Source organism: Stenella coeruleoalba (assembly GCF_951394435.1).
Source record: "Stenella coeruleoalba genome assembly, chromosome: 15".
Lineage (NCBI taxonomy): Eukaryota > Metazoa > Chordata > Mammalia > Artiodactyla > Delphinidae > Stenella > Stenella coeruleoalba.
Genome location: NC_137161.1, coordinates 81,706,578 through 81,729,460, shown reverse-complemented (window position 1 = coordinate 81,729,460; position 22,883 = coordinate 81,706,578). Strand labels below are relative to the sequence as shown.

Genomic DNA, 22,883 nt, shown 5'->3' with positions numbered 1-22,883 from the left:
CTGTAAATCAACTATACGTCAATAAAAAATAAAGTTTCTGCGGTGAAATGAACTTAAGAAATGGTGAATAAATACCCCTCCGAAAGAGTCATATAACACACTAACAGAGTAAAGGCTCAGAGAAACTAAGTAAAATAGGAAACTGACTGGGACACATTTATTCTCAATCCTGTTTGTACATCAGAAGCATCAGAAGAGTTTATTTTTAACCAATACAACAACTGGGTCCCATTCCATACCTGAAGAGATGAGAGACAGTCCAATATCAAGACCCAAAATAGAGGCAAAAAATTGTTAATCAGATGGGTAGAAGAGAAAAAATTTTTTCTCAGTAAAAGATGCAAGTTCTTTGCAATAATAAGTAGTGATGGAAACCAGAATGTGTCACCCCAAAATATGCCTCTTTGACATAAAAATCATTTTGAGCTGAAGGCAATTAAGAGGCAGCAAACCCAGAAACCCTAAAGGCAGGATATAAATTCTTCTTTTACCGGAGACAGACGCAGCCCAGAGGCAGTGCCAGAAGAATCTGCAAACACACACTGACCCGTTTGTTTCCACACATAGAGTTACCCTCACACAGTCTGCCACCCTTGCAAGACTAAAACTGCTTACCTTTGTCCTATCATCTCTCCACAATTTTATTGTTCTTTGTCGAAGATACTATGAAAGCCAGAATTCTAAGCCAAGGCTTTGAGTTAGTATTCATTTTATGTTTCTCCTGCATGATGTGTTGCATGTGTTAAACTTTTTCTTGTTAATCTTTCTTTTCGTTAGAGTCCCAGCTGAAAACCTCAGATAAGCAGAGGCAAAGTTTTACCTCCGTTATAGTAGTATAAAGGGAGGCTTATAAAGGCCTTTTCTTTGAGAAAAGAGGAAAAGGTCTGGAATCACTGCCATCAGAAGATGTAAAAAGGAATTTAAGACCAAGCTTGTTTACCAAGCAGCCCAAAGAGCCTACTCGAAGTCAGAGAACAAGTCTTTGCAGCAGAACCAACCAACCTGGTTCAACAGCCCAGAAAGAAGAGTGGAGGAAAGGTACTAATGAGTTTCCCAAGGACTGGAAATTAACAATGTAGGTATTGTCGACAAAAAACTAATCGATCTAAGAAGGAAATGGAAAATTTTATTCGAGCCAAATTTGAGGATTATAATCCAGGAAGAGTATCTGAGAAAGCTCTGAGAACCGTTCCACCCGTTAGAAGTCAAGGCACAGTTATACAAGTTTTTTGAGATGCGGGCTGTACATCAAATGACATATTAATGACAGTTTACATCGGATCTAAGCACCATGTGACCCCTTATCAAGAAGGAATGTTATCTTCGAGGGAGCTGTCCTGTTGATGCTGGGAGAATGCTGCTCTTTATGGTTGAGCAGGTATTTCTGCTGATGGGGGAGGTTTGGTCGATGCATAATGCAGACACACGATGCACAGTGCAGGGACACAGACCAATGGGCAGAGAAAATTTTTTTATGTTTAAATTTTTCTTGTCTTGCCATAAAATATGAATATTATTTCACAGTACTGAAGGAAGTCCTGATGGGCAAGTGTGTTAAATTCCTAAGTTCCACAAACTGGGTGGCTTAAAACAACAGAAATTTACTGTCTCACAGTTCTGGAGGCCAGAAGTCTGAAATGAGGGTGTTTGCAGGGCCATGATCCCTCAGAAGCTTCTAGGGGAGGATTCTTCTTTGCCTTTTCCAGCATCTAGCAGCCCCAGGCATTCATTGGCTTGTGACAGCATAACTCCAGCCTCTCCCATAGCCATCTTCCCTCTGTGTCCTCACATGGCATTTCTGTGTATGTAAGTGTATGTGTGTGTGTACAAAATTCCCTCTAAGGATACTAGTGATATTGGATTAGGTCCCACCCTAATGGCCTCATGTTAATTTCCAGATAAGGTCACATTCACAGCTAGGACTTCAACATATCTTTTTCTCTGGAGGACAGAATTCATTCAACTCATAACAGCAAGGATCTTGGAGAGTTAAGGAGAACTCAGCAGAAATCACTGAATGAGGGCGATTGCTCCAGCTGCAAAGGAAGACAAGCCAGGATGGGCTGGGACACAGGAAGGGGAGGAGGGATTAGGGAGGGTACTGGAAGTTTTGTAAGAAGCTGCCAGAAAGCCTATTGCAAGTCTGGGAGGAGACACATTAAAATGTTAGTGGTGGTGGGATTATCAATAACTTTAATTTTCTTCACGCTTTTTATATGTTTCAAAGTTTCTATAATAAGTACGTGATTTTATAACCAGAGAGAAACATTCATTATTTTTCAAATAACTCTCCAGTAACAGTCACAAACCTCTGAGTGCATACAATCTAGCGCAGGAAGGTGAAGAGAGGAGGACACTCACACAGGGTAAAAACATGTAACAAAATAAACACCTGAAACAAAGGCGTTGGAGACCACAATCAGCATTCAGTAAGTGCTCGTGTAGGTGAGCGTAAGGTGAACGTAGAGTAGCAAAGACCAGGACTTTCCTCTCAGATCTAGATTCAATCCCAACATGCCCATTTGACAGCTGGGCAGGACTGAGCAAATTAATCTCAAGGTTTGTTTTTTCTTTTGTAAAGACAGGATTTTAATTTCCATCTCATTTCCATCTCTGTTGCAAGAGTCACGTGGGAGCATTATGTGAAGAGGCTAGCACAGTGTAAATACTTAACAAGGGTTTCCCAACATTGTCAGGATGACGTTAATAACCTTGTGCACACAGTACACGACTCTGACGAATGGAGAGCATAATGAACCCTTGAGGGCAGAGACACGGTCAGGTGAAGAGTAACAACACGGGCAGAGCAGGGGAAGACTGCCTCAATTTTCCAATGCAAGAAGTGAGGAATATCAGTACTTACTGGAAAGAAGAGGAATTACATGACTAAACAGAAAGGGATTCTATAAAGCGGTCAAATTTCAGGAAGAAAAGTGAGACAGGCCTGTACTGTGAGATGTCCAAGCTACGCGCCTAGAGCACCGGTTAGGATATACTTCAGCCTGCAAGTGACCAGAAGGCAACTAGACTGCCTTATACAATAAAGAAGCAATAATCTCATATAACAAGAAATTCATGATTAGGGAAATTCCGACCATTTCATGATGCCAACAAAGACCACATTTCTCCTCCTTTTTCCACGGTTACTGTGCTCCTCTCAGTTCCAGTATACCTACTAACATCAGGAGAGGGGCTGTGTCTTCCCAAACATCTCTTTCTAAAAAGCTAAAAAACTTTCCTCAGAGGCACCTTGGAGAATTTCTCACCCCGCCTCGCTGGCCTGAAGCCCCTCCTATGGGCCTGTGTCTCCCTGAGGCATGTGGAGGGCACATCCTGAGCAGTGCATTTAGGAAGAACCAGAGGAGAAGGAGAGAAAGTGGGCCAAGTGGCTACTGGAGAGATACCCAGCAGGGTCTCCCACATCTGTCTACGCACATGATGTCCAGGGGGGCTGAACAAAATGTGAAGTTGGAATCTGAATGGACAGAATTGAGGGACCACCCAGGATGGATTTATATATGAAGTCAAAGATGAGGGCCAAGGGATGTATGTCCCTGGGCTGGGGCACACGGCAAAGATTCTTGGGCAGGAGAAGAACAGCCTCATTTCCCGCCAGTTGCTGGTGGGATGACTAAAGATGCTAATGGACTCAACCAAAAAAACGGCCGGAGACGTGAGATGGAAGGACAGGAAAAAGTGTACAGGTGTTCTCCATCCGCAGCACTGTAGAATGAGATTTCCCCAGCCCTGTGATCTAGGAAAACTCCCACCCGGTGAAGAGCTGGCTCTAGCTTGGTAGGCCTCACAGAGATGTCTGTCAGGGGCCAATAGCCAGCAGAACTCCAACAAAGAGCCCAGATTCCCATGCGGGGGGACATTGCTGAACCACCAGTAATCCCCATGATGTCCTCCCGACACAACCCCACAGCAACCTCCAGGCTACCTTGGTGCTCAACTTCCCAGTAATGTTTCCCTGAAGTGAAAACGTTTTTTCCCAAAACGCAGGGTAAGTGCTGAAATCTCTCCACAAAGTCTGTGGTCCTCTGAGGATTCCTCCATCCAGTAAAGTAGCTCCACGCAGTAGAAAACAGTGGCCAAGAACTGGCTGATTCTCCATTTTTCACATATCTCCCTTCCTGGGAGAAGACAAGTTTGGGATAAGCAGTGTCCTCAGCTAGATTTACAGCCACTGCAGAGAAAATGAGAGCTGAGATCAGTAATGCAAGAGCTTACCACCAACCCTCCTCCAGAAACACCCGTCTGTTCCAGCTTCAGTGCCATCCTTCTCCTATCACATACTGTTAGGGATAAGACGACTCATTGTCCTTCAACTGACCGTCAGCTGGGACTAACAGGCCATAGTGTGTGTTAGTAACCTGAAATCTTCATTCCCCTTCTGCTTTCAAAGACTATGATCTAGAAAATGGGGAGCCCATTATTTCATGGCCCCAAGTCTTCACCAGCATAAAATTTGGAGAAACAGTAACAAATACTGCCTTGTTGAATCAGGACCAGAACCAAAGCTGTCGACTGGCTGGTTCTTTGTACAGGAACACACAGATATCATCATTAACAAGGTATCTCTTTACTGATTCCAGCTGTTCACTGGGCATCTCTGCAAGCCTCCAGCAGGTAACTCAAAACCGAATTCAGAGCATCCCAAGTCCCCTTCCACTCTTGAGACTAATCCTCCCTCACATGCAGACTTCTTGTTTTCTATGTTCTCTAAGGTCTAATAATATTAGCTCCACCCAAACACTCACACTTGGAAATCTTAAGGTTATTTGATTCTTCTTTCCCTCTGACCCTCGGTGGCTAATTAATCACCAAGTCCTATCAATTCTACCTCTGAAATATCACTCAGGTTCTTTTCTTCCTCTCCTTTCCCATCGCCATTGTCTTCACTCGGACCTTCTGCATCTTTCACTGTAACTGTGTCTATAACTTCCTCCCTGGCCTGTCTCCAGCTTCTCTTCCCTCCCAGACTCTCCATGTCTCCTTAGTTTGCTGAGAGTTGTGTTTTCTTTTGTTTTTTTAATCAGAAATGAATGTTAGATTTTTTTTTTATTTAGCTTCATCATTGGAGTATAATTGCTTTACAATGTTGTGTTAGTTGCTGCTGTATAACAAAGTGAATCAGCTATACATATACATATATCCCCATATCCCCTCCCTCTTGCGTCTCCCTCCCACCCCTCTAGGTGGTCACAAAGCACTGAGCTGATCTCCCTGTGCTATGCGGCTGCTTCCCACTAGCTATCTATTTTACGTTTGGTAGAGTATATATGTCCATGCCACTCCCTCACTTCATCCCAGCTTACCCTTCCCCCTCCCCGTGTCCTCAAGTCCTGAATGTTAGATTTTGACAAGGACTTTTTCTGCAACTACTAGGTGATCAAATAGTTTTCCTTTTTTTAATTTGCTAACGTCGTGAATTATATTGACTTTCAAATGTTAAACCAAACCTGCTTTTCTACAATAAACCCCATTTGGTTGTGATGTATTATACATTGTTGAATTCAATTTGCTAAAATTTTCTTTAGAATTTTTCTATGTTCATGAGGGACACTGATCTATTGTTCTCTTCTCTTATAATGTCTTTGTCTGATTTTACTATCATGGTAATGCAGGCCTCATAGAACAAACTGGGAATAGTCTCTTCAATTTTTTGTTAAGAGTTTACGTAGAATAAATATTTTTTAAATGTTTGGTGAAATCACCAGTGAAGCCATTTGGAAAGGTTTCTAACACGAATTTCTTTAATAGAAATAAGGTTATTCCAGTTATCTATATTTTCTCGAGTCAGCTTTAGTCATTTGAGTCTTTTAAGGACTTTGTCCATTTCATCTATGTTGTCTGACATATCAGCATAAAGTTGTAATATTCCCTTATTATCCTTTTAATATCTACGGAATTTGTAGTGATGATGCCTCTCTCATTCTTAATACTAGTGATGTAGCTGGTCATTCTGCTTAAAGTATCTCAATAAAATTGATATTCTCAAAGAAAGAGCTTTTGGTTCCACTAACATTTCTTTTGTTTTCTGTATTCTATTCCAATGATTTATGCTCTGATTTTTATTATTTCCATTCTTCCGTTTTGGGGGGCTTTATTTGCTCTTCTTTTTCTAGTGTCTTAAGGTAGATACAGATGTCACTGATTTAAGAACTTTCTTCTTTTATAAGATAGGTGATTAGTGCTATACATTTCCCTGTGTCGCTTTAGCTGTATCCCACAAATTCTGAAATGTTGTGTTTTCCTTTTCATTCAGTTCAAAGTATCAACACTCTCTACTTCCCTTTTGATTTCACCTTTAATTCACGGGTTATTGAGAAGTGTGTCATTTAGTTTCCTAACATTTGGGGAACTTCCAAGGATTTTTTTTTTTTAACTGATTTCCAACTCAAATGCATTGGGGTCAGAGAACACACTTTGTATGGCTTGAATCCTTTTGAATACTGAGATATGTCTCATGGCCCACCCTGTTCTACCTTAGAAAATGTTCCATGTACAGTCAAAAAGAATATGTACTCTGTTTTTGTTTGGGGCAGTATTCTGTAAATAACAGGGTGGTCAAGTTGGTTGACACTGCTATTCAAATTCATAGTGTTATTCAGTCTACTATATCCTTACTGATTTTCTGCCGACTTGTTCTAAAAATTATTTTTAAAAGGTACTGAAAATTCCAGCTATAATTGTGGATTTGCCTGTTTCTCCTGGCAGCTCTATTAATTTTTGCTTAATATATTTTGAACCTCTGTTATTAGGTGTATAAATGTTTAGAACTGTTATGTCCTCCTGATAAAATGACTCCTTAATCGTTAGCACTTGACTTTATCTCTGGTAATAGTCCTTGCTCTGAAATCTTCTTGATATTAATATAACCATTCCAGATTTCCTTTGACTAACGTTAGCATGGTATAGCTTTTTCCATTGTTTTACTTTTAACATATATGGGTCTTTATATTTAATGTGCGTTCCTTGCAGCATATAGTTGGGTCTTGCTTTTTTTTATCCAATCCAACCAGTCTCTCCCTTCTGATTAGGACCATTTATACTTAATATGATTATTAATATGATTAGGTTTGTGTCTATCATCTTGTTATGTTTTCTATTTGTCCTATTCTTTTTTCCTCTTTTTTGCCTTCTTTCTGATTAACCAAGTATTCTTATGATTCCACTTCATCTCCTTTGTTGATTTATTAGTTACAACTCTTTTATCTTAGTGATTGCCATAAGGTTTATAATATATACCTTTAACTTAACAGCCTACCTTCAAGACATATTATACCACTTCACATATAAGAATTGTATAATACGGACTTACCTGGTGGTCCAGTGGTTAAGAATCCACCTTCCAATGCAGGGAACATGGGTTCGATCCCTGGTCGGGGAACTAAGATCCCACATGCCACAGGGCAACTAAGCCCGTGCACTGCAACTACTGAGCCCACGTGCTCTAGAGCCCACGCACCACAACTAGAGAGAAGCCCGCTCGCCTCAATGAAGCGCCTGCACACCGCACTAAGAGCCGACACAGCCAAATAAACAAATACTTTAAAACAAAGAACTATGTAATGGTATACTTCTATTTCTCCCCTCCCAACGTTCACGCTATTATTTTTGTGCATTTTACTTGTAAATACGTTATAAACTCTATAATATGTTCTTTTCTGTCTGTTTAAACAGTCAATTACTGTATTTGTCAGGGTTCTCCAGAGAAATAGAACCAATAAGATGTACATGTATAGAGAAAGAGATTATAAGGAATTGTTTCATGTGATTATGGTGACTGGCAAGTCCAAATCCACTGTGTGTGACAGAAGGCTTACAACCCAGGGAAAAGTGATGTTCCAGTTCAAAGGCCACAAGGCAGGAAGAACCAAAGCTGCAGATGGAGTCCTAAGGCAGTCTGCTGTAGAATTCCCTCTTGTTCAGGGTGAAAAGTCAGCCTTTTGTTCTATTCAGGACTGCAACTGATTAGATTAGGCCCACCAGCATTATGGAGAGCAATCTGCTTTACTCAAGTTTCCTGGGGTTTTTTTTTTTTGCAGTACGTGGGCCTCTCACTGTTGTGGCCTCTCCCGTTGCGGAGGACAGGCTCTGGACGTGCAGGCTCAGCGGCCATGGCTCACGGGCCCAGCCGCTCCACGGCATGTGGGATCCTCCCAGACCGGGGCACGAACCCGTGTCCCCTGCATCAGCAGGAGGACTCTCAACCACTGTGCCACCGGGGAAGCCCAAGTTTCCTGATTTAAATATTAATCTCATCCCAAAACACTCTTACTGTCACAACAACACCTGAAATAATGTTTGACCAAATATCTGGGCACCTTGTGCCCCAGTCAAATTAACACATAAATTAGCCATCCCTATTACCTTTTAATGAGATTTAAGTAATGACAGAAGTACATATTTCTTTATGTCATTACCATTTCAGAAAATGTTTTACTCCTTTGTGTAGATCTGACTTCCATCTGGTATCATTTTCCTTCTGCTTAAAGGACTTCCTCTAACATTTCTTGCAGTGTTGGTCTGATAAACTCTTTCTGGTTTTGGATGTCAGCAAACATCTTTGTTTCACTTTGTTTTTGAAGGGTATTTTTGCCAGGAATAAAAGTCTGGGTTAACAGTTATTTTCTTTCATTCCTTTAAAGATTTTGTTCACTTGCATTGCTTTCAATGAGTAATGTGATGTCATCTTTATCTTTGTTCCACTGTAACATGTTCTTTTCAACTTGCTGCATTTAAAATTTTCTCTTTATCACTGGTTTTGGTGTAGTTTTCATCATGCTTAGGATTTGCTGAGTTTCTTGGATCTGTGTACTTATAGTTTCCATCAACTTTGGGAAGTTGTTGGTCATTATTTCTTCAAATGTTTTTTCTGTCTAATCCCCATCCCACTCCTCTCCCTGAGGGGTACCAGTGACCAGACACAAGGCTGCATGAAAATGACCCACAGCTCACTGATGCTATTTTCATTTTTTAAGTTTTTTTCTCTGTGTTTCATTCTGCATAGTTTCCACTGCTCTATCTTTTCAAGCTCACTAAGCTTTTCTTCTGCAATGACCCATTAACCCCAACCAGCTTGTTCTTCATCTCAGTTACAGTAGTTTTCATCTCTAGAAGTTTGTCTGAGATTTTTTTATATCTTCCATGTCCCCATATGCCTCTTTACAAAATAGCTACAATAACTGTATTAATGTTCTTCTATGCTTATTCTAGCGTCAAGGTAAATCCTGGATCAGTTTCAATTGATTATTCTCCTCATCATGGGTCATGTTTTCCTATCTTTTTGCCTGCCTAGTAAACTTTGATTGGATGCCAGGCATTGTGGTCTTACATTGTTGGGTACTCATTTTTTAAATTCCTATCCATCTTGTTGAGCTTTGTTCTGGGATGCAGTTACTTGGAAATAATTTCATCCTTTTGGGTCTTATTTCATGATTTGTAAAGTGGGTCCAAAGCAGTGCTCAGTGTAGGGTTAATTATTCCCCACTAATGAGGCAAGATTTTCCTGAGTACTCTACCCAGTACCCCACAAATTAAGAGTTTTCCAGAGGCTGGTAGGAACAGGCATTGTTCCTGGCCCTGTGTGAGCACCAGGAACTGTTTCTTCTACTCATTTTGGAAATTTCCTTCCTCAAACTCGGTTAGTTCTTCACAAGCATGTACTGATCAGCATTCTGCTGAATGTTCACGGCGTGTCTCTGTAGATCACCTGGGTTCTCTCTCTGTCCAGCTCTCTCCTCTCCAGTACTCTGTCCAGTGCTCTGTAAACGCTCAGTGCTTTGTTCTCCCTGGACTCTCAGCTCCACTCCTCAACTCAGGAAGTCCACCTGGCTCCACCGCTGTTACCCTCTCTGAGGTGGGCTGGAAACTCTCTCAAGGCTGTAGGCTGGGGCCATCATAGAGCGCACCTCATTTGTTTCACATTTCCCATGGATCACTGGCCTTCACTGCCTGAGGTCCAGTGTTTTAAAAACTGCTGCTTTATGTATTGTCTGTTTTGGGTTTGTTTTGGGTTTTTTTTGGTCAACTAAGTTCCAGGAGTAAATCCAGGCCCTGTCGCTGCATTTTAGCTGGAAGTAGACATCCACAACATGATGCTTACTCAGGTACATGCGCATGAGAATTGAGTGCATACCTTTACATCACGTACATGCCTTGGTACTTCCCTGGAGATCTAATAAGTTTATCTTCAGTCTTTCCTACACTCATCTTCTCAAACTCAGTTCCTGCCTTTCCCCATACGCACCTTATGGTTGAGTCACATCAGATACCCTCTCCTCCATTTTCTCCACACCTTAGCCCATGCTGCCGCCTCTGCCTGGAACAGGATTCCCTCATTTTCCACTTGGCAAACTGATACTCATCCTTCAAATTCCCAAACAACTGTCATCACCTCTGCTGTGAAAACTTTCCCACTTCACCCCCAACAGAGGTCTTCCTCTGTAGTTTTGCAGTATTTTATTCACACCACTGATAAACACTGGATCCCACTGTATTACAGTAAAGTGATACGTGTCTGTCTCTCCAATTTGTAAGCAAATAGGTCTTTTTCTTTTTGTATCACAAGTACCTTATAACACACAGTATGTGTTAAATGGATGTTTCTTGAATGAAGCATATATCCATTTATTCCTAAGTACTTATTACCATTTTCCTGGCCCTCCTGTCAGCTGCATGCTCTGTTTTCTCTTTCCTTTCCAGACTTCTCTCGTTCATTCTCTGAGCTCCAACTCCCAGAAATTCTGCTCACCTTGAAATCGCTTCAGCATTTCCTTCATCATTGGTAGCCGGCACACAGTCTTCACCTTTAGAACTTCAAAGGAATAGTTCACATCCTGGTTCTCACACCTAAGAGAAGTGCAGAAGGCTGCTCTGCTTAGGAGACAACTAGGACACCCAAGACCCCCAACTCCCAACTGAAGGTTCAAATCCCAAAGCTCAGACTACTTCTCTCCCACTCCTCCTGGCAAAAGTGAACAGTGGAACTCCTCCCCGACAACCCCCTCACGTCAACGTCCACACTGATCTATGGAGCCCAGGCCTCATTTCCCCTCTGCTTGGCCTGTATCTTTACCATTCTCCTCAAGCCCCCATAAGAAGGCAAGATTTTGTACCTGGTCAACACATCTTTTGGATTCTGTGAAGAGAAGAAAGAAATAAGTTATGTACCTTCCCCTAGAGATCTGTTACTCAACTTTGTGAGCAGGTATTTTTCTGTCAGTTGCTTTTATTAACGTCACATATGCTCTCATGCTGTCAAACCCAATGCATTAACACAATGTAGTCTTTGTTTCATGTGACCCCTCTGAACTATTTCACAATGTTGACCAATCCTTTCCTTGAAGCCCTCCTCTTTCTCCTTTGGCACTATGACATTAACTCTCTCCTGGCTTTTTGCTTACTTCTCCGTCTACACTCTTTCAATCACAGACAAATGTTAGTGAGGATGTGGTGGGAATATAAAATGGGAAAAGGCAGTTTCTTTAAAAGTTGAATATAAATATAGCATACAGCCTAGCACAGAGAGAAATGAAAACATATGTCCACACAAAGAATGACAGACAAATGTTAAAGCAGCATCCTTCCTAATAACCAAAAGGTGGTAACAACCCAAATGTCCATCAACTGGTGAACAGATATAAAAATGTGGCATATTCTACAATGGAATACTATTCTGGAATTTAAAAAAGGGATGCAAATACAATACTAATATATGCTACAACATGAATGAACCTCAGAATCATTACACTAAATGAAAGAATCCATATACAAAAGAAATGTGTTATTTCAAAGATTCTGCTATAGTATATCTTTAGAAATGAAATTGGAACTTCACTGCTCAGTCAAATTGTAAAAGTTCTAGACAGTTCTTGGAATCTAAGTATCTCATATTACCTGAGCTCATCAGGCCTAAATTTCACATTAATTTCCTTTGAAAGATGAATTTTTGACTCTTTAATTGTATAATAAAAATAATAACACAACAGCAACACAGAGAAAACACGTCTTCTACTAAACCCACTCACCAGGAAGGACATTCAGTTCTAAAGGCAAGAGGGAGTTCAGTTACGGATGTTAAATAACAACTCTGTAAAGACAAAGACTACGCCCTTCCCTGCCGGTCTCACCTGGAGCAGCTCCAGGGTGGAGCTCTGGCTCTTCTCCCCCACCTCGAAGATGAGCTTCTTCATGGAAGTGATCATTTGATTGAGCCTTAATGTGTTCTCATTCTGTTTCTTCTTTGTCTCTTCTTCTTCTTGGCTCAGTCTCTTAAGAAACAATTGCTCTTCTTCAGCCAGGAAGACGTGCAGCTTTGCAAACTCCGCACTGACTCTCGTTCGCTTATTCTTCATCTTCTCCTATAGCCACAGGGGACTAGCTCAGTCCTTGTTCTGCCTGGTCCTTCCTCCTAAATTCCTTGCACATGACTCCCTAACAACCCATGATCCTTCCATCCAAATCACCTCCTCCAGAAAAGTTCCTGCCCAGCCCCTACAAATTTCCCCTACTCCTTTCTTTACACCTACTTCATATCTTTGTACTAGTCTATATAGTATTAGTTCATTCTTTGTAACATCTGAGTCTCTGCTATGATAGCAATGCCTTGTTTGTACACTTTTTAAACTAAAATGCACTTGCACATCTATTATTTAATTTAGCCCTCAGATCACCTACCATTTAGTTAAATCTTAGATGTGCACATGTGCGCCCACATCATGCCTCCCAACTAGACTAGCATCTCTGGAAGCAAAGTCCATTTGCTTTCCACAGTGCCACAGACCCAAATCAACTCCAATGTAGGAAGCCAACCTAGGGAGAAAGCAGGAAAGAAAGGAACACTACCCTTGAGATATGAGGATGAAGTGTGTAGAACTCATGTTGCCCAAAGACACAGGTCAGTAGAGGTAGATTCTTCCTGTTCTATCACCTTATGTGAAAGGGGCCTAACAACTGGTGAGATCCACAAGCTCTTCCCAGCGAATGCCCTTGAGCGGCCTCAGACTGAAAGGACTCAAGGGCAAGAAATACCCAACCAACTTTTGCTCTTACCTTCCACTCTGCAGCATTCTTCACTTCCATGTCCTGTAAATGCATGGCTTTATTCATCTTGGCTGTCAGACTATGTTGAGTCTTCAGAAGTTTTTCCTGTCAGCAGAAACATGCATAAGTAAGAAATCATCTCTCCCAGCATCTTCCTTGTTCAAGAGCTAAAAGTCACCTAATTCAAACAGGGGATGAGATTGAGAAAATGCTGAAGATGACTACAGGCTAATGCATAAGAATTATTCTGGGGCTTCCCTGGTGGCGCTGTTGTTGAGAGTCCGCCTGCCGATGCAGGGGACACGGGTTCGTGCCCCGGTCCGGGAAGATCCCACATGCCGCGGAGCGGCTGGGCCCGTAAGCCATGGCCGCTGAGCCTGCGCGTCCAGAGCCTGTGCTCCACAACGGGAGAGGCCACAACAGTGAGAGGCCCGCATACCGCAAAAAAAAAAAAAAAAAAAAAGAATTATTCTGTTCTAAAATCATCATAATACAATATAGAGTATGCCTATTAAATAGACAAAAATTTAAAATTGTTAGAAGATTAATAAATGCCTAGTCCTGGCAAGGGAAAAGGCCTCTGGCACCATAATAGTAGGAGAGTAAAGGTCCCATCTTTTTGAAGAGCAACTGGAAGGATTTAACGAAATTTAAAATATGCATAATCCTATTTCTAATAATATCCAACAAAAAACACTAGCAAAAATAATATGTATAGGAATGTTAACTGCAGCATTATTCACTACCCATCAATGTGAAATCATTAAATTATGGTATATTGATACTCTACATCAATTTCAGGTAGCTCTCTATATAATTCCGTTTTGAAAAGAACAAATATACATGTGTCTGTGCAAGTGTGTGCGTTTGTATCTGAACAGAGGGAAAATCCGGAAGGGTATATACCTAAGTATTATTAACACTGCTTATCTCTGGGGAATAGGAATGGCTTGAAAGTTGGAGGGGGAGGACTAGAAATTTTATAAATCTGTTTTGTTTGAATTTCTACAAGAGGCACATATTCTCTTTATAATTAGAAAAAAACAAATAAGCTATTAAAAAAATTGAGTCGATCAGAAGGAACACAGTGGGCTGCAGAGGGGAAGCACCTAACAGCAGAATCTCAGGGATGACCTTAGAGACAGAGGCAGACAGGTTAGAGACACGCACAAATCACTGTCAAATCTGATGTACGTGTGAAGGCTGTCATGAGATAAATAGCCCCTTTGAATGTGACGAAGATTTTTCTTTAAGCTTTCAAATATATTTGAAATAGAACTTTTCAGTTTTTAAAAGCCCTTAACAATTTTTAGTATGTATGAATTTTCCTGTTTCATTACCTAAGCTTTTTTGTATCTTGCCACAGTTGGGCTCTTATAGTGGTCCCCTGAGTAAACTTGGTAACGTTCTGGGAGTAGAAAACTTCTTCCCTGCAATAACAGAGACTGCCACGAAGTGGCAGGACGGCAACACAAGCATTTCAAAGCTGGGTAGACGTACCAAAGTTTAAAAATCACTCTCTTCATTTAACATCAGACAATTGTGTGTATATAAAACTATAATAAAAGAGCAGACATTTGTACCATGAAGACATTTGCTGACTTGTGATCATGTAGTTCAAACGACATGAAACTTCAAATCAGGTCTGAGTTTCAGTCTAGACCTTCACAAACTAGCCACGGATCTGTGGTCAAGTCAGCCACACACATTTTCTGGGCCACAGCTGCCTTACCTAGAAGATGAAGACAACTAGACTAGATGGTCTTTTCTTAAACACCATCCCAGCACTTAGGTTCTGTGAATTTCAGTCACTGTAACCTCTGTATCCAATCCAAGCAGGGAGGTCTACCTCCAAAATACATATCAAATCTGCCTATCTGCCGTCCCCAGTCACCTCCTAGTTCAAGCCACCTCCTGTCTACACAACTACAATAACCTCATGACTGGGCTCCCTACTTCCAATCTTGTCCTTCTCTTATCCAGCGTCCACAGAGAAGCCAGCATAATCTTCTAAAGACCAGTCAGATCATGTCAGTCCCCTGCTTAAGATTCTCCATTGGTTTCCCGCATCACTAAGAAAATTCAAACACCTTGCGGTCCAACATAACCCCCCTCTTGTCTGCATCTCCCAGCTCGTGCTGCTTTCCCCCTTGCTCGTGATGCTCCAGGTGTACAGGTCTTTCAGTTCCACTGACAGGTCCTGCTCTTCCCAGCCTCACGGTCTTTGAATTTGCTATCCGCTGCCTGGGATGTTCTTCCCACAGTTCCTCAGATGGCTGATTCCTCATCCATCAAGTCTCAACTGAAATGTCATCTCCTCAGAGGCTACCGTGTTCCCTTATTAAAGCCCGTGTCGCTTCTCTGGCACAGCACTATCTTTCTTTCACAGCACATATCATTATCTGCGGTCATTTACTTGTCCGTGGTGTGCCTCTCACCCCCCACCCCAGCCAGACTGTAAGCCCCATGGTCTTTTCACCACTGTCTGCCCAGTGCTGAGTCTGGTACTGTAGTACAGCAAGTGACACAAAACAGGTGGTTCAAGAAATACTGAGTATCTGTTAAATGAGTTAATAGCAATGAAGGGATTAGCTCCCAGAGTCACAGACTAAACATTGGCTTGAGGGAAAGAAGAGCTGTGCCTGGAAGCCTCTTCCAGGCAGAGTTTGCTCCCTGAAGCTTAGGACGCTATTCTCTTTCTCTGTTCTCTTTTTCTCTCCGACCACCAATGACTCCATTAAAGACAACTTCTGCTCTGAAAGATTTTTTTGAGATTCCCTCTGTGAAGATACTAAGACGTAGGTCCATGGTCCTCTATCCTATCTGTACACTAGAATCACCTAGTGAATTTTTAAACAATGCTGATGCCAAGGGCCCCACCAACTGAATCAAACACTCACAGGGGTTGGGGGTAGTATTGCTTAAAAGTGCTTCCAGGTGTATCCTGAGCCACTGGTGGGGCCCAAGAGGGTGAGCAGAGTGGACTAGGAATTCATCAAAGCAGGTTTCCCGGATGCAGTACTCAGGGGCTCAGATCCTCAGAGAAAGCATCTAGCACACCGTCTGCAGGGCTCAGGTGTGGGCATAGGATGGGGGATATTTTCCATGGATTTAGGGAACTCCAAACTTTTAAGTCACAGTGCAGCCACCTGAGTATGTGCTTGCAATAGGATGGTGGAAACAGAATTGCTCCACCCAAGAGCAACTTAATGTTTTTCTAGCTAGCTTGGGGTGGTGTGGAGATGGATAAACTGAGCAGCGATGAAGCAGAGGAGGGTGCAGAAAAAGACAGACAACGGGCAATTGTGCCTAATGACCTGACTCCGGAACACCTGGCCAGTCAACCTCATGACATTCAACCCTCCCCAGCGTTACTCTCACCCACTCCCTACCTGTTGGCCCGTTTTTGTTTAATCCTGAAATCCCACCTCTTCCGATTAGTCTTCAGTTAGATTAGCTGTAGCAGAGTGACAAGTGACATGGGCTATAGGAATTAGAGGAACTCAGTCCAAGCTTAGCCACTTCCTAGCTTCTGTGACCTTGGGTAAGTGGTCTCACATCTCTGGGCCTCAGCTGCCTCATCTACAAAATGGGGAAAACAGAATCCATCCAACAGGGCTGCTATGGAAATTTAAAAATTACTATACGAAAAATGCTTAGAACTGTCAGTGATGCATAAGTAATCAACACCTGATAGCTACCATTAATATTATGATTACTGCCAGAGGTTGAAGCTTTAAGGGTTATTTTCCCCTTTCATACCTAACCACTTACACTTGCCTCAGCCCTCCCCCATAAATTTTTTTGGGGGGGTCTTTTGAGTTTTTTTTTTCGGCCGTGCAGTGTAGCATGAGGGATCTTAGTTCCCAGACCAGAGATCGAACCCACGCCCCCTTCAGTGGAAGCACGGAGTCTTAACCACTAGATCGCCAGGGAAGTCCCATATATTTTCTCTTCCATTTCTCTGATGGGTCCTTTCAATCTCTTTTGCTGGCTACTAAGCATTGGTGTTTCCCAAGCTTCTCTTCATGCCCCTCTTTTTTTTTACCTTTTATGTGGTCCCTCCCGGAAAATCTAATCAGCTTACTTCTTCTAATACTTCAAGGGTAGGCTGATGATTCTAATCTAAAATACTGTGTTTCTAGCTTCCTATGCCCCCTGCCTCTTGTCCCTCTTCCTTGGACTTCCTGTCACAGTTACTTTACTCTCAACATGTCCCAAATAAGCACCAGATACCCAGACTGCCGTCCTAGACTCCTCTCTCTCCCCGACCCATCAGTTCCCATTAGTCACAATGTCATTCAGCTCCAGCTCATCATAACTCCATGCCCTCCTCTTCTCCATCACCCCTGCCCTGCACTAATTCAGGCCCTTACTACCTCTTGCTTGAAGTAGTGCAACAGCAGCCCAATTGGTCTTCTCCATTCATCCCCGTGGATGCCACAATGAACTTTCTAAAACAAAAGAACTGATCATGTCATCTCCTGCCTTAAAATCCTTCAATGATCCCCATTCCCTGGAAGAGAAAGCTCAGTCTTCTCAGTATGGTCAACAAGATCCCCCACAACATGAACCCTGCCTCTGTCTTCAGCCTCAACTCCCACCATCCTCCCTGCCATGTGCTACCCTCCTGAAGCACAGAGCGACCTCTGGTCTTCTTATTTATCACATGCTATTCCACGTTGCCACACTACTGAATATGCTGTTCCCTTGGCCTGAACATCCTCTCCCCTATCTTGCTGTACTCATCCGTCAAGAGTGGACTCATGTTCCACTCCTCTGTGAAGGCGATCCTCACTCCTGTCTGATCACTCTAACCTCAGACCTTCTGTGTGTTGGTACAAACGTCAATAACTCACACACACTGAAATTACAGGACTACATGCTTATGCCCTATACAAGACAAGGCCCATGTCTTTCTCATCAATTTACGTCCAGATTCTAGAACAATGACTAGCATACAGGAAGCACCGATAAAGGTTACTGAATAAAAAAACAAATGTACGCTTCCTAGTCTAACTTTGCATCTGTTTCCTGTTTGTAATCAGCTGATAAAACTGTACAGCATTTCACAGTTTACAGTACACTTTAACTTGTATCATTAAATTCATGTTTTCAACAAGTACTTACTAGATACCAATTCAGATGGAGACCACCGGAGTGACACCGTCAGTAATGGAAGGGGGTGGGGCTACTCTGGAAAGGATGATCAAGGAAGGTCTTCAAGCTAAAGTCTAAAAGGATCTAAAGGATGGAAGGTATGAGTAGAGAGTGAACAGGCTTGAAACAAAAGCAAGAAGGCCAGTGTGGCTGGACCAGAATATGATAAACCGATTTATTTGACTGAAGCTTCTTAACCCATAAGATAAGGCAGAACAGATAATCTCCAAATTCAAACATTAAGTGATTTTCCCAATTGATGAAGGAAGCTAGTAAAACCCAGACTCATCCCTACAAGCCAGGTTTTCCCCAAATCATTAGTTGTCTATGACATCTGTAGGTATAAACCCGTACTGTCCAATACAGCACCCATTAGCCATGTGAGCTCCTGAAATGTGGATAGTCCGAACTGATGTGTGTAAATGTGAAATACACAGATTTCAAAGACCTATCATGAAAAAAAAAAGGTAAAATATCTCATTGATAATTTTTTATATCAATCAATGTTGACTGAATGTTCATTGCAGCACTATTTACAACAGCCAGAGCATGGAAGCAACCTAAATGTCCATCAACAGAGGAACGGACAAAGATGTGGTACATACGTACAATGGACTATCACTCAGCCATAAAAAGGAACGAAATTGTGCCATTTGCAGAGGCATGGATGGACCTAGAGACTGACATACAGAGTGAAGTAAGTCAGAAAGAAAAAAATAAGTATTGTATATTATTGCATATATGTGGAATCTAGAAAAATAGTATAGATGAACTTATTTTCGAAGCAGAAATAGAGGCACAGACGTAGAGAACAAACGTATGGATACCAAGAGGGGAAGGGGGGTGGGATGAACTGAGAGATTGGAAATGACATATGTACACTACTATGTATAAAATAGATAACTAATGAGAACCTACTGTATAGCACAGGGAACTCTACTCGGTGCTCTGTGGTGACCTAAATGGGAAAGAAATCCAAAAAAGAGGGGACAGATGTATCCGTATAGCTGATTCACTTTGTTGTACAGCAAAACCTAACACAACATTGTAAAGCAACTATACTCCAAAATGTATATGTGAAATCACACTATCTGTGCCCATCCAAGTCAGAGAACAGCTGTAAGAAGAACCTGAGTTCTCCATTTTCTGATTATATTTTGTTTCATTTTCACAATAAAGAGGAAACAGAATGAGCTTTAAGAAAAAAAATCAATGTTGAATGATATTTTTGATAATTGGGTTAAATAAATTATTAAAATTAACATCACCTGTTTCTTTTTACCACTAGAAAAAATTTTAATAACATATGTGGCTCGTATTTTTGTTTCTATTGGACAGCACTGGTGTATAACCTCTCAGGATAACCGTCTTAAACTAGAAGCTCCCGGAAGCCAGTCCCTTGAAAATTCTGCGGTGATGACTGAGCCTTGCACCGGCCCTCCCAATCCCAGTTTTAACTCCAGCTCTGAGATCCGTGAGTAGCTTAACTTTTCTGAGCCTGGTGGGGATAGGATGGGGGTTCATGCTTCCAACGTGAACAGTAAACGTTCCCAGGCAATACCGGCAGCCCCGTAAGGGCCGGCTCACCCGGTAGCTCGCGAAGGCCTCGTCGACGGGGGCCATGGTGTGGGCCTGGTGCTCCTGGGACTCCCTGCACACCAAGCACACGAGCCGCTGATCGTCCTCGCAGAAGAGCCGCAGCGGCTCCCAATGGCGGTCGCATAGGCCGTGGGGCGCGGGGCCCAGGCGCCGGCGCCGCATCCTCTCCGTCAGCCTGGCCAGGGCCCAGTTGGGCCGCATCGCAGCGGGCGCCGACGGTTGCCGGCACTCGGGGCAGGGAACCGGGCTGCCGCTCTGCGCCCAGCTGCGGCGCAGGCAGCCGCGGCAGAAGTTGTGGCCGCACTCGATGGACACCGGGTCCTCGAAATAGTCCAGGCAGATGGAGCAGATCAGCTCCTCCTGGAAGTCCTCGGCCTCCATGCTGCTCCTCGGCCCCAGAGCCGGAGTCGTGGTTGGATGAGAGGTCTGCAGGCTGCGGGTGGTGGCCTTTGGACCCGCGGCCACCGCCTCCAGCGGGAGGGAAAAGTGCAGCCTCTTCCGAGGTTCGGCACCCAGCGGGCCCGCGCAACCCCCGGGCGGCGGCCCTTTCCCACGCGTACTGAGGCCGCCAGCCCCGCGAACCTCCGGGTTTCCTCGCGAGGGCTGCGCGCTAGGCGTGACGGGACTGCGGGCTGCAACTGGACGAACAGTAGAGATGCGGAAGTCCCCCAAGAAGCCTAGAGAGGCCTCGAGGAGTCCGTAGTTCGGGGGACGCGCCGGAATGCGACGACTGCGCAGCTGCAGCAGCTGCTGGTGAAGCAAAACGGTCGGGTGCTCATTAACTGCGTCTGGCCTTCAGGTTTGCGGGGTGAGGTCAATGTTCGCCGTCCGCTCCGGAAGATTTAGGCTCTGGAGTCCTAGGCGAGCTGCTGCCCAGAAGGGCGTTCCAGGCGGGCAGCAGCCTAGCGCCAGAAGGGCCAGAAGAACGAGGCGCATCTGTGCAGCCGGGCCTGGAGTGCGGTTAAGGAGGCGCCGTGCCCCATAGGCTGGCTCTTCTTGAAGCCTCTCCTTTTTCTTTCAGCCTCATTCTCCAGGAGAGGAAGCCGTTCTTGTCCTCCAACCCCAAGGTCTAGAAAGGCAGGATTTCTGACTCCCCACACGAAGCCTACCAACTCGAAGCCTACAAGCTCTCCTGGAGTTCGAGGATTCAGGCGAACTGGAGAGCCAGTTTTCTACGAGGCGACCAGGGAAGGGAGTGTTTAGCCCCACGACCTAGTGGGGAGCTGTCTGATCACTCTGCACTCTGATTTCCCTCTCTTTCTTCCCCAGCACAAGAGACACACCAGGCAGAGGAAGCCCATTCTTAGAGCAGGGGCCTCACTCACCCAGTGCAGATAGAGGGTCTAATAATTAAGTTAGGGGAAAGAATCTAGGGTTAGATGGTCTTCCCCAGGTTTGAGACTTCCCACCAGTATTTTAGGTGATTCAGTGCGGAGGAGGACTGTCGGCTAAAGGATGCTCTAAGCCAGCTCTGGGTGATCTGCTATGAGCGGCTGTCATCCTATATGCTGGGAAGGAGCAGATCCTGTATCTGCTGGTGCTGGAGCAGTTCCTGACCGTCCTACCTGAGAAGGTCAACACCAGGTTGTGAGAGCAGTACCTGGAGAGTGGAGCTGAAGCTGTAGTTGTTCTGAGGACATTGTGAAAAAACTTATAGCACCGGGAGAGTGGTGGGAAGGAAATCAGGTGTTTTAAGTTAAGATTCAGAAGCACAGATGCATTGCTTTTTGGTACCCAACTTGAAGACGGCAACCGTTTTGCTATCCCAAGGCACATCCATTGAGGTTTTCAACAAGCAGTGTGCTTGCCTGTTTCAGGGAATTATCTGTTCCTCGTCAATGGATTTTTGAGCTTGTGTTTCTGAGGTGCTTGGTTTTTTATTCTTCCCTCTATTCCTTTTCTTATGAAAGAAATTTTTAATTCTTCCTGTGTCCCAAAATCAGATACCACCTCTCCTGTAATATGCTCTGTAAGTGGTCACTGAATGTATGATTAAATGATCTGGAAAGGGGGTTCCTGAGATCACTATTTTGGGGTTTTGGTGAAAGTTCCACAGAATGTCTTTAAATGTTTACAACAGATAGCTGCGTTTTCCTTGTAAATCGGAATACTATCTTGAGAAGGAATCTGAGGGTATTCCCTGGCAGCCCAGTGGTTAGGACTCTGTGCTACCACTGCAGGGGACCCGGGTTCGTTCCCTGGTCCCTGGTTGGGGGAACTAAGATCCCACGTCTCGCAAGCCACACGGTGCGGCCAAAAGAGAAAAAAAAAAAAAAAAGGAGAGAGAAGGAATCTGAGTCTTAAATATGGACCAAGCAGAATGAGGTGCTCTTATCAGTTACTGATGTTTGCCATGAGTATCTGTGGTGTGAATGTCTTTGTATCTGTATGTCTGCCTTTGTATTGAACTATATCTCCTTAATGTCTTTGTGTCTTCAATCCTGCCATACTCCTGAAATGAACATCCTTCTTTACTGAAAATATTGAGGCTCCCTGATTTACAATTTTATTCATATGGAATTCCAGGGGATCCCAATTGGCCAAACAATCTTGAAAAAGAAGAACAAACTAGGGGTACTCACGCTTCCCAATTTCAAACGTTATTACAAAGCTGCAGTAATCAAAACATGGTACTGCTATAAGGATAGACACGTAGATCAATGGAATCGAATTGAGAGTACAAAAACAATGCCATACATCTACAAGCAATTGATTTTCAACAGTGGTGCCAAAGCCATTATATGTAGGGAAAATAGGCCTTTCAACAAATGGTGCTGGGACAACTGGATATCTCCATGCAAAAGAATGAAGTTGGACCCTTATCTCATACCATATACAAAAATTAATTCAACGACCTAAATGTAAAGCTAAAACTATAAAATTTTTAGAAGGAAACATAGGTCTAATCTTCATAGTCATGGATTAGGCAATGGTTTCTTAACTATAACACCAAAATCATAAGCAACAAAAGAAAAAATTGATAAACTGGATTTCATCAAAATTAAAACCTTTTGTGCATCAAAGGACACTCAATAAAGTGAAAGACCACCCACTGAATGGGAGAAAATATT

At 43.2% G+C, this 22,883-nt stretch overlaps 1 protein-coding gene across 1 annotated transcript; it reads right to left on the bottom strand.

The window, feature by feature from the left end:
* Positions 1-151: 151 nt before the first annotated feature.
* TRIM4 (tripartite motif containing 4) lies at positions 152-20,570 on the bottom strand. The gene is made up of 6 exons (XM_079944702.1): positions 19,801-20,570; positions 13,063-13,158; positions 12,141-12,371; positions 11,127-11,149; positions 10,763-10,860; positions 152-4,189 (listed from the first exon to the last, which is right to left on the bottom strand). Exons 1-6 carry the CDS (start codon positions 20,191-20,193, stop codon positions 3,603-3,605), a joined length of 1,428 nt encoding a protein of 475 aa, XP_079800828.1. The 5' UTR covers positions 20,194-20,570; the 3' UTR covers positions 152-3,602.
* Between the last annotated feature and the right edge of the window lie 2,313 nt (positions 20,571-22,883).